The sequence below is a fragment of the Crocuta crocuta genome, unplaced genomic scaffold (genome assembly GCF_008692635.1).
Source record: "Crocuta crocuta isolate KB4526 unplaced genomic scaffold, BGI_CrCroc_1.0 scaffold29, whole genome shotgun sequence".
In the NCBI taxonomy this organism is placed as follows: domain Eukaryota; kingdom Metazoa; phylum Chordata; class Mammalia; order Carnivora; family Hyaenidae; genus Crocuta; species Crocuta crocuta.
In genome coordinates this window covers 2,949,084-2,965,528 of record NW_027533280.1, presented here as the reverse complement: position 1 = coordinate 2,965,528, position 16,445 = coordinate 2,949,084, and the positions used below count along the sequence as shown (strand labels likewise).

Below are 16,445 nucleotides of genomic sequence, written 5' to 3'. Positions count from 1 at the left end.
AATCATGGTCTCTGTGATGTGGGATCTGTCCGTTTATTAACCAGATGTTCTTAAACTGAATGGAGTGGATGGAGGCCTGGGCTGTGAGACAGGGCTGCTACGCCGTGAGTGGATGTCTCACTTTTACACACACATAGACACACACACACACACGAACAGGTGCTATCCTTTTTGAGCTCCCCACCCCCACTCCACATCTAACACAAAAATGTTGGCGTCTCTCATTCCAGCACTGCGAGTTCTACCCAACCCTTTAACTGCTGCGGCCCCCTCCCATGGACGAACCTCTACAACGGTTCCGATTTTTCCCGATTACAGATAACGCTGCCGTAATGTCACCGTTCCTAAGTCTTTATCTGCCTATATGTAAGCCAGGGCTTACTTGCTCCTGGGCAAGTGTCCACACCCTTCTGAGCCTCAGTTGACCCCTCTGTAATCTGGGGACGTAATGTGAGCCCTGCATGTCTCCTGTAAGGATGACAGGGCTCCCTGGCCAGATTGGTTGATCCCTGGGACGTGCTGCAGGGACTGTTGCTCTGACAGGCTGCTCAGCCGGCACGTGACACTTCCTTGTCCCTGCAGCCGTGAGGAGGGTCTCTGGAGCTGGGTGGCTGGCTGCGGGCCTTCTGGGGCTGGGAAGCCAGGCACCAAGGAGCATCTCTTCCTTATGGGAAGATCTTGGGTCCGAAAGACTGGCTCTGTCTCCATCTGCTCCCCGGGCAGTCCCTTCATTTCTATACCTCAGCTCCCAGAGGTGCCTTTAAGATTAAACAGCAGGGGTCAGGAGATGGAGGCCAGAGGCTGAGCTGCTGGCGTAGGAGCAAAGGAGAGCTACGCGCCTGTGCTGGGGAGGGCAGAAATGAGGCAGGCTGATGTAGGAAGGGCCTGGGATGTGGCCACGGCCTTGTGACAGGGGTCCACTGAGACCTTCGACGCAGCTCATCCACCCCCTGCCCTGCCCCTGCAGAACTCTCACCATCCAGGGCAGGGATGACAGTCTTCCTCAAGGCCAGGACCAGCCCGAGCGGGCACCCGAACAGGAAGAGGTCTGCGATCTCAAAGTCAAACTTGCCCGCGGCCCCCGTGGCATCCAGCATGGTGGAGCTGCTCGAGCGGCGGGAGCTGGGCTCGTTCCTCAGCACGCTGGCGTGGAGGCTGCAGGGGGGCGGCCTTGTGAGGCGGCACCGCAGTTCTTCTCGGCGCTGGCTTGCCCTCAGTCTCCCAAAGGAAGGCCCCCAGGGGGCATCAGGCCCAAAGGAGGCTCAACCCTTTGGCTGTCCTGCAGGTGTGGCCATCTGGTGACAGCTGGTCCCAACCTCCCTAGGGGTGCCACTGCCTTTGGAACAGCCGCCTCTGGTCGGTTTTGCTCCCCAGCTGGGCCTCACCCCTGCACAACCTGTCCCCTTGGGCTCAAGATGGCCCTCGCTCGTACAAGACCCCAGCGGCACCCAACCCTTCCAGTGGCCAGCAGCCTGACCTGGTTCAAAGCCTCAAACTGGAGGTGTCCCTTGGGGCGCGCTGGCCCCACCCACCTGGACAGGAAGGCCTGGTGCTGCTGGATGGTGTCCAGCTCGTAGGTGGATGAGTCACTCCTCTTTCGAGGCAACTGTCTTTTGGGATCTTCGACACCATTGCTTCGGGGGATATCAATGTTGCTGCGGCTCAGGTGCCGACTGCTCTCCAGGCCACCGCTGCCACTGCCGCCATGTGCCGCATTGACCAGGGTGCCCGGGGACAGCAGGTCAGTGTCCTGGAACAGCCCCATGCAGGCTCACTGCCCGGCGGCTGCTGGCCTGGGCCCTGCTTCCGTGTCCTCCCTCCTGGCTCCAGGCCTACTGGCCACCGCCCAGCCAGCCTCTCAGAGGAGAAAGTCCTGTCCCCTAGCTGTGCCACTGTCCCCCCAGCCGACTGGCCAAGTCCCAACAGCCTTTGTTCCTGCCTGAACCGGCCACCCGGATCTTCATGATCTCCCACTGATCATGCCTGGCCCACTGAGGCCATTTGCTGCTCTGTGTCACAGGGACCTTGGGCCCTCTCTCCTGCTGGGAAGCTCAGCCACACCTCCCAGGCCCAGGCCCCAGCCCCCTGAGGTGCTTTACCACCTCTTGTGCTCTAGGCTTGGTCCTGCTACAGCTGCTCACCTGCCCCGTTCCCCCACCTCGCCACCTCTGGCGCCTGTGCTGGGAACCTCTGCCCTTCCCTTGCCTTTACTGCAGCCCTGGGGGATGTCTGGGGCTAAAGGGTGACAGTTTCTATCCTGGAGATCCCCTGCTCTGGGGGCCATGGGGAGCTGATACCTGCATGCTGGCCACACTGCCACGGCGGCTGCTGCTCTGACTCTCTGACACCGGCTGATTGCTGTAGCATAAGGCATCGAAGGCCAGGATGCCCCCAACGCAGTCCCCAATCAGGCAGATCTACAGGGGAAGAGGCCCCAGAGGCCTGAGTGCCCGCGCTGTTGGCTGGGGTGCCAGCTGGGGAGAGCCATTGCCCCTTGCCCGACAGGCTTTCTGTCTTCCCTTCCTTCACCCCCCAACTCACCTGCCCGTTGAAGGTCATGCCCTCCTGGGACTTGATGAAGTCCCCATAGGCAAGGTTGGCCCGCTGAATCACCGTGGCAATCGCCTCCTGGTACTGGGGTGAGGAGGTGGCCAGCAAGGGCAGGGCGGCCAGGGGGATGTGGTCCTGGCTGCTGGACAGACAGCCTTCATCATGGCTGTAGGGGCTGAGGCTGGGGGAGGGGGCCCGGTCAGGGGAGAGCAGGCCGCCTCAGCTCAGCCCCGGGGGCCCCTCTTCCCGGCTGGGGCAGCAGGGCTGGGGCTGCCTGCCACCCAAGAGCCTCAGCTGTGACTTGGCAACCCTCACGGGGTCACTTCTGGGCCAGGCCTTGGGAGCCTGAGGAACAGGGTGGGGGAGGAAGGCCCTCGGTGTCAGAGGCGGTCGGCGCCCTCCACATCACAGACAGGGTGACCGAGGCTCAGCCTCCTCCGTACGCTCAGTCATCTGCCCAGGTTTTGCCACCTCTGGAAGCAAGGGGCTGGATGGCAAGTCTGGATGGGGGTCCTGACACTGGGGGAGAATCCTGACCCTCAGGGCTAGGTGGTCTGGGGCTTAGGCACTCACTTGGAGACGAGGGCAAAGGCATCAGAGCAGATGGGCGGGCAGGGCACCAGGCGGATGGCGAGGTGGCCCAGGGCGCTGGGGTAGTGCACGCGCATGACGGTGTCAAACACGGTGGCGATGGTGTTGGCGTCGCCCTGCTTGGAGGTGGGGTCCCCAGCGCCCGTGTCCAGGATGGTGCCTCCGTGCAGCAGCAGCAGCAGCACGTGGATCTTGGAGGCTGGCGCAGCCAGGGGTGGGCTGACTTCGTCCTGCACAGGTGGGGGGGTGGCGTCAACTCCCTGAGGACTCAGCCCCTTATGGGACCTCGTCACCCCAGGAGGAGGCCCATCTGGCCCACTGTTCCTTCTGAGCACCCCGAATGCAGCTCCTCAGCCACAGGGTCTGATGTCGGCCACCTAAACCCCTTCCCTGGGGGCGGCAGTGATGGTCCCTGTCTTCCTCCCCATGAGCAGCCCTGCTCCCATCAGCCAGTCTGACCAAAAGTGCAGACTCTGCTTCCTGTCTGGGGGCCCAGGCAGCCGTTTCTGGCTTTGGCAAGGAGGCACAGGCACATCCTGCATGGGGGCCTCTGGAGCCCGCCTGCCCTCCGTGTCTGTGCCTGGGCGGGCGGTGATCCTGGACACTCAGCCTGCAGCTCCGGGCTCTCCCTCATCTACACAGGGTCTCTCCTCTGGCCCCTATGCTGCCATTCCCAGACTCTCCAAGACCAAGGTCTCCAAGCATCTTAGACCAGGCAGGGGATGCAGGTGCGTCTGTCTGAACCCACCTAACCTGGGAGGTGGAATGATCCCACCTCTGGCTGGTCAGGCCTGCATGTGAGGTCAACACGAGACCTGAGACTTGTACGCATCTGCACGGGGTATGGAACGATTCCATTTAGAGAGGGTTGTGGTGGTAGCCCAGAGAGGTCAAGAGACTTGTCTAATGTCACACAATGCATCAGTGCCAAGCTGGACTGGAATCCAGAGCTCCTGCCCCCATCTCCAGGAAACTTTCCTCACCTTAACTTCTGATATATGACTGGGAGAGCCAGGGCCAGGGCCTAAAAGAGGCCACTGGTGAGTACTTGCCAGGCCCTTATGTCTACGTGTGTGGGGGACCAGAAGGGGGCGCTGAAGAGAGAGGCCTATCCCTAAGGAACCAGGGAGACAGACCAAGGGCCTGAGGCTACCTGGATGGCCCACATGGGGACAGCTGGCCCTGAAGTGGGCCACTGGATGGTGTGTGTGGGGGGGGGGGGCAGAGTAGCCCGAGGGTCAAGACAGAGCCCAGGCAAGGAGTGGGCAGTACAGGCAGTGGACCCAGGGGCTGGTGAGGCTGCCACAAAATGGAGGGGTTTGCGCGGGCCCAGGAGCCACTGGGCAGCAGATGACTTCGAGTGAACAAGGCAGGCAGGCTGGTAGGCGGTACCGGGTGTGGAGCCGGGGCAACACTGGGCAGCCTCATCTCCAAGGAGGCTGGTCTCTGGCCGGCTGTGGGCCCAAGGGCCTGGGCAGGAACACCTGCCCAGCAGAGCTTGGGGACTCTGCCCACCAGTGGCCCCACCTGGCAGGAATGACTCACAGCCAGGGCAGGGTGGGGCCATCAGCTTCCCGGACTGCTTATCAACACTGCCTGGCGAGGGGCTCAAGGAAGGACGGTCTCAGGGGCAACCTCACCATCACCCGGTCAGGGAGGGAGAGTCCAATGGCCCTGAGAAACCCAGGATGGGCAGGGGTGGATGGTGAGAGGCCCAAAGAATCCTGCCTGTGCCTATCATCTGGGACCCGGCACCGGAGGCTGGGACTGTTCGGGGCCAATTGGAGACACAGCGCTCCTCCCATTCGTGCCTAATACCGGGGCCCTCCCCCAGGACTTGAGCCCGGCACGAACAGAGCCCCTGCGAGGCAGAGTGTGGCAGCAGGCCTGGGAGCCGAAGGGGCGGCTCTGGACAGCCAGGGGGTCCCCGTTAGTGTCTCCACAATGCCGTACCCCCTCCACAAGGCTGGGAGGGGAGGCTCCGGTTTGGGGGCTATTGCAAGCAAAGGGATCTGACTTTGGATGGTCGTGCACCAGAATCGGTGCTGGGTTCCAACGAGCACATCGCATCCTAAGGCAGATCTGGAGCCCGGGGCCCCTTCTGCCCCTCCCGAGGGGCCGTCAGAGCTGTGTGCGCCCTATGTGGGGATGGGGCTCTGTTTGCTTTATCTCCCCATCAACCAGCAATTGGGAATCAACTCCCCTTGTCCCAGTTTGCCTTCTAGAAAAGCCCACTTTGATCTCAGACCTTCAAGCAGAAAACCCAAGTTGGGGAGGGTGGTGTGGACACTGCTCCTCCTCCCCCGGCTCCCGGTCCAAACTCCCCAAGGGTCCCGGGTTCCCAGAGGCTCCGGCTCCACCTTGGGCATCTTGGGCCCTGGTCAGCCCTGGCTCCCGCCCCCAGTGCAAACAGCTCTGACCGCCCACAGCTGGAAGAGAAGAAGGGGGTGAGCTTCGTGCGAAGAACCCCCAAAGCGGACACATGCACTCTACCAAGACAGCTTTATTGGACTCTGGGAGCCCCATGTGCCCCCAGCAGGGTGGCGGCCACCAGCCATATCACTTCTGCCTAGATGACTTTTGTTTCCTTCCCTTCCATCTCATTTTCTTCAGCAAATGCAAAGAGGCTGGGTTCAAGGTGAGGCTCTTACTTTTGGTCTGGAATTTACAAATTTCTCATCTTACTTTCCACAGGTGGAGCTGGGTCAAGGCCTTCCCTGGGGGCTGTCTGTAGGCCCTGCTTGTTCTCAGGGATGGCAGGGGAGGGAGAAGGGGAGGCCTCAGGCCTCCCTCTGANCCCCCCCCCCCCCGCCGCAGGCTGCTGCCACCTGGGCACCCACCTCAATGATGTTCAGCTGCTCCACACTGGAGGCCACCCTGAACTCGGGGGTACTCTGGCGGTACAGACTGTCTGCAACACAGAAGCAGTGGATGCAGTGAGTGCAGGCGCAGCCGGGCAGCCCCAGGTCCACAGGACGGAGGCTGTGACCCTGACACGCGGGGCCCTGGGTGTCCCCCGCCCCAACCCCGGATGCCCAGCACTGCACAAGAGCTGGGGCAGAGAGGAGGGGCTTGGCCCCTGTGGCCACTGTCCCCCAGGCCCCACAGCCCCACAGCCCCCCAGCCNCCCCAGGGCCGGGTACCCTGTGTGTCCTCTGGCTCAGGGCTTTCAATTTTGTCCATGAGGTCATTGGAGTTCCACTTGGTGATGTCCTTGGGGAATATTTCCTCTGAATCCGACAGGTCCTCTGGGGGGGAGAGAGCGGGGCTTAAACACTGACCCATTCGAGGGCAGGGACTGAGGGGGCACTGGGAGGCCTGGCTGGGGGGTACAGGGTGTAGGGGAGGCTACTCTGGGGGCTCCCATGCTCCTCTGGCCCACGCATCCCTCCATGCTGGCTTCCGGACTCTCCCTTCCTTAGCAGGATGAACACATGACCACCACCCACGGGGTTTCTATCTGGCCTTTTCTCAAAACTGTGGTAATGTTCACATAACATCAAATTCACCATTTGAACCATTTTAAGGTAGCATTTAGTCCATTCACGATGCTGTGCAATCGCCACCTCTCTCTGGCTCCAGAACATTTCCACCTCCATGAACGGAAGCCTTGTACCCATCAGCAGTCACATCCCGTTCCCCCCGCCCCTAGCGACCACCTGTCTACTTTCTATCTCCATGGATTTGCCTGTTCTGGACACTTCACGCAATGGAATCACACAGGACGTGGGCTTTTGTGTCTGGCTTCTTTCACTGAGCATCATCCAGTCAAACTCCATCCGCACTGCAGCAGGGGTCAGCGTTTCGTTCCTTTTTATGGCCGAGTCCTACTTCACGGTATGGATGGACCACGTTTTGTTTCTCCACTCATCGGCTAACGTTCGTGGCTGTTTTCCATACCCACACGGGTACAGCCCAGTGCGAGGCACTGCTGTGAACACTTCCATCCTCTCGTTTCTGCTTTTCCGAGGACGCTGGCCTGGGGACTGCCGGGCCAGAGGCAGCCGTGCAGGCTCTGGCGTGTGCTGGTTGCACCTCCAGCCACCCNTTTTTTTTTTTTTTTAAAGTTCCTACATTAGATGTGTATTTTCCTCTCGTCGGGGACTCACAGCCAGGAGAGGGTGCACCTCTTGGCTTGGCTGGGGTGGGATGCCCCATGTGCCTTTCCTCACCCTTGGGGAGGCCCCAGGTACAGAGGGCAGCTCAGAAACCCCCTGGCACCCATTCCAGCTCCCCATCTCAGATTCCTCTTGGAGGGACACTGATCCCCACCCCCAGGTTCTCCCTTGCAGATCAGCCAGATAACTAATATGCCATAAAAATCAGGGGTTCCTGCACCTGCTCCAGGCCACAGCTGCTGCACGGGAGGGCTCTGGCCTGGCCTGCTCGAGCCCGTGGGCAAGTCCCCCTCCCTCTCCCAGCCTGTGTCCCGCCTTGTAAATCACAGGCTGGAGATCTGTCTCCACAGACCTGTCTGCCGGTGGAGAGGAACAGCCAAGGTATGAAGCAAGTGAATGTTTAGTGCAATTGACCCTTGAACATGGGGGGGGAGGGGGCTGGGGCGCTGGCCCCCCACAGAGTCAAAAACCCATGTAAAACTTCTGACTCCCCAGAAACTTAACCACGAACAGCCTATGGGTGACATAAACAGTCAGCTGACACACATTTTGTATGTCGTATGTATTATATACTGTATTCTTACAATAAACTAAGCTAGGGAACACAGCCAATGCTAGTGAGAGGCTCATAGGGCAGAGAAAACACATTTATGGTGCTGTATTTACTCGGGGAGAAAAAGTACATGTAAGTGGACCCGTGTGGTCCGAGGGCTGACTGTACCCACACCTTCCCAGCACAGGTGGGCGATTTGTCAGGCTGTGTGCTCACTGTGCTGATTTGGGGATTAGTGGGAAAATGGACACCTCACATATTTCCGGCTCGTTTGCATTTTCTGGTTTCTACATTCGGTGTACTTGCATTTAATCGAGGCAAAAAACAAGGTCATTGCGAAAATTTAGAAAACTGTAAGATGTCATGCTTTGGTAAAGTTGCTTGTGAAAATAAACTCACATGTGGGGGAAAAAAAGCCCCTGTCTGACTGTAAATCCATTTTGAGGGGGGCAGTTTTTGGAGCGGGCGGTGCTCGAGAGAACAGTCCCTACCTGCCAGGCCCCGTACAGACATGCTGGCACGTGGCCAGGGTGAGCCCCCAGCCTTCTGGTGATTCCGTCTCATCCCCTGCCCCATTCAGTCCACACCGCTTGCTCCAACCCTGTCCAGATCTCCCGGTCCGCCCAGGGAGGAGCCACCTACCGTGAGCGTCGAAGTATTCATCTTCCGAGCCTTCATCAGAGTCCCGGGCGATGCTCTGCATCCTCCACTCCGAGATGCTGTGGCGGGAAGGGCTGGCTGGAGGGCAAAACACAGGCTGACCCACCACCCGCTGGGCTAGGCCGGGCGGGCGGAAGGCAGGTGGAGGTGATGGAGTGTGAGCAGGGCCGGGAGGACTCAGAAGAGAGTGAAGGGAGAAGCGAGGGGCAGATGAGCCACCCAGGCTCATCTGGGTGGAAGCTCCTGGAACTTTCAAGACGGTCCCTCCCGGCCCACTTGGCACAAAACAGGTGTGTCCCAGGGAGGACAAGGAAGAATGGGGGTGTCAGGTACGAGGCCAGGACGTGCAGTTGCACAGGCCTGGGTCTGCTCCTGTGCCTTCGACCTGGGTGTGCCCGGGCGTGAGCCCTGTAAGTGCAGCACAGCAGACAGGGCTACGGACGCTGTCGGCAAGTGGGCAACGTGAAGGGCATCGACGTATATAGATCCACCTATATATACCCACTGGTGCCTTCAGCACGCAGACGGACAAGCCGGGTGTGGGGAAGCTGGATTTGTAGAGGGGACTCCTAGCTCCACACGGGGTAATCCTAGTTTTCCCAAACAGCCACAATGCATTTGCAAAAGTTCTCCGGAGAAAGGGCCTCTCTCAGGATGTCAAGGCTCTCAGGCTCCATCAGCCTGGCTCCCAGCACAGGAGCTGTGCTGCCGGTACCCACCCAGACCCCTCTCCTCCTGGGAACCCTGGCTCCTCAGGGCTGCAGCCGTCTGGGCCCCAGGAGAGGCTGGCAGCTGGGTTCCCACATGGCCGGCCTGTCTCACCTGGCCCTCGTGGGTCTGAGGCCATCTGCTTTGTGCTGTGTCTGTGGGACACCCTGGGCTCACTCTGAAGCAGGGTGGGGGGGCTACCAGCAGAATGGTTCTGACCCCCCACGGGTGTGGCTCACAAGGTCTGGGAGCAAGAGTCCTTGTGCGGAGTCAGAATTACCTGGCAGTGGTAAGGGGCTGCCTGGAGCGGGGGGGAGGGCTGTGGCTGGGGTGGACGTGAGGTGGCAGACAGAGCTACGAGCCGCCCGGGCGCTCACCTCCCCGCTTAGACGACCTCGAAGACTTGGAGGATGTGGACCACTGCTTTTTGAGGCCCCGGCCCGCCAGGGTTTCCCCGCCGCCGCTGCTGCTGCTGCTGGCCTGGGCGGGCTCCCCGGTGACCTGGGCCTGGACGGCGTCATCCCTGGCCAGCTGCACAGCCCCCTCGTCATCCTCGTTGAACTGGGCCATCTTGCGGGACAGCATGAGCTGTGCCTCCTTCTCCAGCTCGCGGATGTTCTCCATGTTGAGCCCGTACCATTCGTCTTGCCAGCACCAGGCCTGCCGGTGGGCCCTGACCATCACCTTCCGCAGGCCTGGCCCCCAGGCGGCGGTGGGGAGAGACAGGAGACACGGCGCTGTCAGTCCCCAAGGCCGGGCTTGGGGCTGGGAGGCACCCTGAGGTTATCTCCACTGTGTGGCTGTGGGCTAATCACTTCCCTCCCTACCCCATGCCTCAGTTTCCCCATCTGCAAATGAGGGGTCTGGCTCACGGATGGCCTCAGACTCACAGTGGATCTACAACTAGAGCAGGGGTGCTTCCTAAGGTAATGTGCCTGCTCAGAAGCCACAATGAATTCTGGGGGGGATTCCTGCCCCGGGGGGAATGGGGGGGGTTTCCGGCCAGTCTTGTCTCACTTGGTATCTAGTACACTTTTCCTGTCAAATTTCCACACGGAAATCAAGTTCCAGTTCAAAGTGGGTTGGTCCTTTTTTTTTTTTTTATAAGTAGAACATATATACATATAAAATAAGACACAAAAGAAGATAAAGATATAGAAGAATATATATCATGCGTGTAAAATAACGAAAGTAAGAGAACTTTTAAGGTAGAAAGGATAATAAAAGAACTTTAGGGACAGAAGGCAGATGGGGGTTGCCTTGGGCTGGGGGTGGGAGTGGGGGTGACTGTGAACAGGAAGAAAAGACTGAGGTAATGGAATGTTCTAGAACACTGAGCATGACTCTGGATAGACTGCCACTTATAGAACTGTCCTCCTGCAAGGGGTGAAGCGTATGGTGTGTAAAATTAGGTCTCAATAAAGCTCGTTAAGAAAACATTAAGAAGAGGGAGAGCATCCGTGCCCTAACGCCTGGGGAGGGAGCAGACATGGCCAGTAACAGGGAGCCCTTGGATGGGCCTCCTGGACACGTTCTCCCCCCACCCAGTCCAGCCTGAAGTCTGGGTTTATCATTTGCTTTTCTTTCTGGTTGGAGCACACAGGTGTGTTTTTCTACATGATACGCTGGGTTGGTTTGTGTGTTGTTGACATGTTTACAGGTCAGGCTGCATGGATTCTCCTGCTGCTTGGGGTGAGTTTCAGGTTTGTTGCTGTACGGTGCTTATTTGTTTGAAATGCCACATGTTATTTATTCATTCTTTTGCCTTTGGCCTTTGGCTCACTTTCATTGTTTACCCACTTGGCTTTTACAAATCTGCTGCTCTGAACACACTGGAATGTGCCCAAGAGTCTGTCCAGGGAGGAACCCCAGGAGGGACGTCACTGGGTCTTAAGGCACGCATGTCTCACTCTCCTGGAGGAAGTGGGGTGGCTTTCCAAGTGGTCAACCCACGTCATGGCCTCAGTCTGACCTCTGATGACCCTTCCTCCTGGCTCAGGCCACTCTGCCTCCCCAGAAATTCTTCCTAGATCCCTTCACCCTCTCCCCTCCTTCAGCCAGGACTGTCTATGTCTGCCAAGTCCTGGGCATGTCATCCTTGGGTCCCACACTGAACAGACCATCGGATGAGAAGCCACCACCCCACTGCTTTGAGAGTATCAGTTCAGATCCAGGACAGCTCGGACGGGAGATGCGGGGTCAGACCCAGCACTCGGTCTTTGCTTCCTCCTCTACAAATGGACAGGTGACATGGCCATGCTCAGAGGTCATTGCGAGCTGATAGGGCACATGTGAAGCAAACTATCAGTAGTGTGGCTTATTCACAGGTGAACCCAAACCCTGGTCCTGCACGCCTGGGTGGCTCAGTTGGTTGAGCGTCCGACTTCGGCTCAGGTCATGCTCTCACGGTTCATGGGTTCGAGCCCCGCATTGGGCTCTGTGCCGACAGCTAGCTCAGAGCCTGAAGCCTGCTTCAGATTCTGTATTTCCCTCTCCCTCTGACCCTCCCTTGCTCACGCTGTCTCTCTCAGAAACAAATAAAACATTGAAAAAAAAAAATGTCTGTCCAGGTGCTACTCCTGGATCACAAGCTTGAGCTGGGGCAGACCCTTGGCACTGATCTCGTGCCATGACCTCGGTGTGGGGCGTGGGCAGAGAGAGGGCTGGGGGTGCTAGGGGAGGGAGGAGCCCGGGTCAGCCCTAGCTGGGCCAGGAGCCCCAGGTTGGTCCTGCTGGTGCACCTGTTCCCTGGGCACCCGCTCCAGGCCAGGCTCCACGGCGTGAGGGCACCACTGTGTCCAAGACCCTCTGCCCCTGGGACGTCCAGCCCGTGGGGGCAGCAGAGCTGGGGCCCTGGGTAAGAAGTGCAGGTAAGCAGCAGGGAGGCTGTCTCCTGGGGCTGTTCCCCCTCAGGGTGTGCCACTCTACGCTACAAACACAACCCAGTCAAGAGTGTCTGGGGCCAGGGCCCGGGGCTTCCTAAGGGGATGACCAACACCTGCCGCTTGTCACCTACAGGTGCTCAGCCAGTGGCCCAGATAAAGCGGGCGGGAAACTGTGTGGGGGCCCTGGGTCAGTTCCCGGGAGCCGGCGGGAAGCGCAGGACCACAGACAGACGCGGAGGGCGCCGGCAGGCTCACCAGTGTCGTGGATGAACCTCTCGATCTTGGACTGCATGCCCCAGTAGCGGAACTCCACCTTACAGAGCTTGTAGGCGCACATGATGGGGAAGACCTGCTGCCTGTACTCTTCGATCCAGTTGTCGGACAGGGGCCCCCGCTGCGTCTTGAGCGAGTGGAACAGCTTGGGGTCCTCTTCTGTCTTATACTCGCTGGGGGGCACGGGGTCCTTGACGATGTCGATAAAGTCTGTGGGGGAGAGCCTGCCGGTGGCCACTGCTGCCCAACCTCCAGCCCGCCCCTCCCTGTTCAGCCCCCTCCCCTGTGCCTCTGCCCTCCCTGCCTCGAATCCTCACAGGGCCACAGGGCCGTACTTGGGATTGGGGGTGCTGCTCTGGGCCACTGTGACCTTGGGGTCTGCTGGCCTTAGGGCCCGTGTCCTCCCATGACTCTACCACTTGCCTAAGCAGGTAAATAAGATGATAAGCTGAGGAGGCGTGGGGAGAGGAGTCTCCACGGGGGGTGTGGGATAGGGAGGTGGTGGTGGTTGGTGGGGGACAGAAGGGAAGGCTGGAAAGAGATTCCCAGAAAAGGTGGCATTTCAGCTACAGAACAGAGCAGTTAAGCTGAGAAGGATCAGCAGCAAGGGGTGGGGAGAGTTTGGGGAGCCACCAGGGTGTCTATGTTGGGGGATGTGACCTTCTCTCACCAGGCTGGGCACCCGGATGGTACCCTGAGGGGGAATGGCGCTATATTCTACTTCTACACACGTGGTGGCTTTACGGCAGGCTGGCTTGCTAGGAGCACCTCTTAGATCAGAGGCCAGGAGACTGGCATGAGGTGCTGGTCCTGAGAGTGGACAGCGGATGCCACAGGGCTGGGCGCCGGGGAAACAGGACTGGGGGCTGCTGGGACCTGGCTGGAGGTGGGGTGTGGGGCCAAGAGGAATAGCAGCAACTCAGGGCAAGGCCTGGGCTGTACCACCTCTCGTCACAAGTCTCCTCTCCTTGCTGGGCTGGCTCCCAAGGCACGCATGTGTTACACGGGACTGGGTACGCACTTGGGGTACATGAACCCCGGGACAGAGGGTGTGGCCCAGAGGGCCCCTTTTCTGGACGCATGGGGATGCTGGCGCCCGGCAGGCTCTGCCCCGGCCAGGCTCTGACTCTCATCTCCTCTGTTGCCAGCCTGCACTGAATCCATGCTGTGGTTTGCAGACCACAGATGTGGGCTCCACGGAAATCAGCAAGGGGTCAGGGGCTCCCCAAGGGCAGGGGCATTTGGGGAGGGACAGGCATCCTTCCTGGAGCGGACCACGTGCACCGCCTGCGCGGGCGGGCCAAGGCCACCAAGGGACAGGCTGGGACATGGCTGAGTCATATTACAGAGACTTAGGAGCCATGGCAGCTCTGCCTTTGTCTGAGGCTGGCTGGACCTGGGCTGGCAGAAGGCCTGTATCATGGTGGGTCCATCCCTCCTGTTGTGGGTAGAATGTGTCCCCCCCAGATTCATATGTTGGAGTCCTGACCCTCTAGTTCCTCAGAATGTGACCTTATTTGGAGATAAGGCCTTTAAAGAAGTAATCAAATTAAAACGAGGTCATTAGGGTAGGCCCTACTCCATTATGACTACTGTGCTTCTAAAAAGTGGAAATTTGGACACGGACAAGCACACAGGGAGAGCGCCACGTAAGGATGAGGGAGAGATTGGGGTGACGTGTTTACATGCCAAGGAATGCCAGAAACTGCCAGCAGCCACCAGAAGCTAGGGGAAGGGCATGAGCAGATTCTCCCTCAGTGACCCCAGAAGGAGACAAGCCTGTTCACACTCTGACTTCAGACTTTACTGAGATACTAAACTTCTGTGTTTAGCCCCCCAACCTGTTGTGGCAGCCTGGGCAGCCTGATCCAGCTCCCAAAGCCCCGCGGGGCCTGAACTCCCCAGCTGGAGGAAGGGAGCTGGACAAGGGGCCCCAGGGAGAAGTCTTCATGCCCGTCAGAGGCTGCCTGAGAGTACGACCCCGGGCCGTGCACCTGCCTGAAGCACCTCCATGGTGGCTCGCCCCTCAGGCCCTGGGACACACCAGTTGCAGACCAGTGGCTGCTGAGCTGGAGGTGGCCCACAGATGTGGTTTATCTGGCCAGTTTAGTAAGTTTAAGAATTGAAAGATTTCATGTGCAAATCCTGATTTCCGACCTCTCTTTAGTTTACAAACAGGGCTGTTTCCTCACGTATAGTCAGCTGGAGGGCAGCAGAACAGAGGCCACCCACCGTCAGGGGACATAGGCCCTACTGTGTGCCAGAGCCCCACGGGCTGCACCCATGCATGGCCATCAGCCTGCGAAGGCCCCCTGAGCACACACATGCACTCCTGGGAAGGGGGACACCTGGAAGGGATGGAGGGAAGGGGCTTGAGTGGGAAAGGCACTGAGCCTCGATGTGCACGTCAGGAAAATGGGGCCAAGGAGTCTGGTCTTGCCATCCCCTTGACCTCATGCTTGCTGGGACTCTGACCTCCATGCCCAGGACAGGAGCTGGTCTGGAGCCTGCCGTGCCTGGAGACAAGGGGCAGAGCCAAGGGACACGTAGGCAGGGACCCCAGAATGTGGCCCTGTGGGGCTCCTGCCTTTCCCAGGCTGGGAGCACCGTGGTGGTGGTTACCGATTGTCAGCTGGCTCTTCTCCACAGGAGACAGGCTGAACACATTAGGGTTTTCTCCAGCATCGGTTTTATAAAAGGTTTCGATGTCGATGGAGAATTTCTCCACAAAGGGGCATGTGAACCTGTGGGAGGAAAGCATACATCGGGGCTGGTGTCCGAAGGGGTGGGTGTAGGGTGGCTGGGTCAGGGCCTGCGGGACCCCACTGGGCAGGAGAGGGAGAAAGGGCGGGGCTGGTGGCTGAGACTCCTGTCCCCGTCCTGGACCTCTCCTTGTCCAGGCCAAGGCCAGGATGGGGGTGGGGAATGTGTTCGGGTAGAAAGGGAGACATTGGAGGAAGCTTCCAGAAGCCCTGTGGCCATTGTCCATGTGTGTAAGGCATGGGTGGACACAGACACACAGACACGCCACAAGCATGTGGTATGAATCCAGTAGGCTGAGTCAGGATTAGCACTCTGTGAATGCCACCTGCTCAACCCCCCAGCCCCAAGCCACCAGGTCTGGCAACAAGGCAACACCCCTCTCTCTTGGCCGGACATGAGCTCAGGGAAGGAAGTGCTTCTGGGAAGAGAATAACCTTGGTGGACCGTCTGAAAGCCCCAGGTCCTCACCTAGCAGCGAGAATGAAGCCCCAGGAGACTTGTGGGGACCCCACTTGCACAGCAAGTAGGTGGCCAGCTGCGAGCAGCCCCATGTCTCATATGGGGGACCCCATATCTCAGAAGGGGGACCCAATATCTCCCTTCTGCTCAGCTACACTGGGTGGGTAGGGGCGGGGAGCACAGAGTGAAGAATCTCCCTTCTTGGGAAATCCAAAGGAAGCCCTGTTCAAAGTGGAAAATAATAAAGCACCATCCCAGGTGCTGAAGGTTGGAGGGTTGGAGGGAATCTCTGGGCCATCTGGTCTACCCTTGGTTCATGTTTCTTCCTAGCTGGTTGGTTAATGGCCCCACATTCTCAGGTGATCATTCATGTGGGCTTGTATTCCCTGGGCCTTCCCAGATGGCAAATGGATCTCAGGTGGCCCTTGCCTGACTCCTGCTTTCCCGGCCTTCCTGTGCAGGTGCAGCGGTAACAAGGAGTATACCCTCCCCTCTCCTGCCTGTTCTCTGAGGATGGAGACTCCTGGAATTGAGGCTGGGCCCCTTGCAAGGAGGGTGAGCCTGCCTAGAGGGCCACCACCAGGGTTCCTTCCCTACCGGAGGGTGGTGGGGGTGGGGGGAAGGGCTCACCTGGTTCGGGTGTAGGGGTAGGCGTTCCAGGACTCCTCCACCACCCTCAGGGCCGCTTTGGGCAGGATGGAGCGGAACCAGCTGGGGATGTGCATGCCCACGTGGTACACCTTGTGTGTGTACTGCCCGGAGCCGCCGGGGCCGTCCGTGTATGGCCGGTTCTCCAAGATCTCCACTCCACTACCTTCGCCATACGTCTCGTTACGGCTCTTCTTCTGCAGGGACAAAAGCATTTGCCATGTGTTGGGGCCAGAG

The 16,445-nt window shown here is 59.2% G+C and overlaps 1 protein-coding gene across 8 annotated transcripts in view; it reads right to left on the bottom strand.

Moving 5' to 3' along the window:
• The window catches only part of PITPNM2 (phosphatidylinositol transfer protein membrane associated 2), a 129,795-nt gene that overhangs the window by 8,730 nt on the left and 104,620 nt on the right, over positions 1-16,445 (bottom strand). For all 8 annotated transcript variants that reach the window (XR_013331076.1, XR_013331077.1, XR_013331078.1 and 5 more), the window contains 12 exons: positions 16,191-16,405; positions 14,961-15,082; positions 12,321-12,548; positions 9,558-9,875; positions 8,455-8,550; positions 6,285-6,389; positions 5,982-6,052; positions 3,124-3,371; positions 2,542-2,731; positions 2,298-2,417; positions 1,533-1,750; positions 977-1,155 (listed from right to left, as the gene is read on the bottom strand). Coding sequence is in view for 5 of the 8 variants with exons in the window: in XM_077748050.1 (XP_077604176.1) it covers positions 977-1,155; positions 1,533-1,750; positions 2,298-2,417; positions 2,542-2,731; positions 3,124-3,371; positions 5,982-6,052; positions 6,285-6,389; positions 8,455-8,550; positions 9,558-9,875; positions 12,321-12,548; positions 14,961-15,082; positions 16,191-16,405 (2,110 nt within the window). In the remaining 3 variants the exon portion in view is untranslated. The remainder of the gene's footprint in view (positions 1-976; positions 1,156-1,532; positions 1,751-2,297; positions 2,418-2,541; positions 2,732-3,123; positions 3,372-5,981; positions 6,053-6,284; positions 6,390-8,454; positions 8,551-9,557; positions 9,876-12,320; positions 12,549-14,960; positions 15,083-16,190; positions 16,406-16,445) is intronic.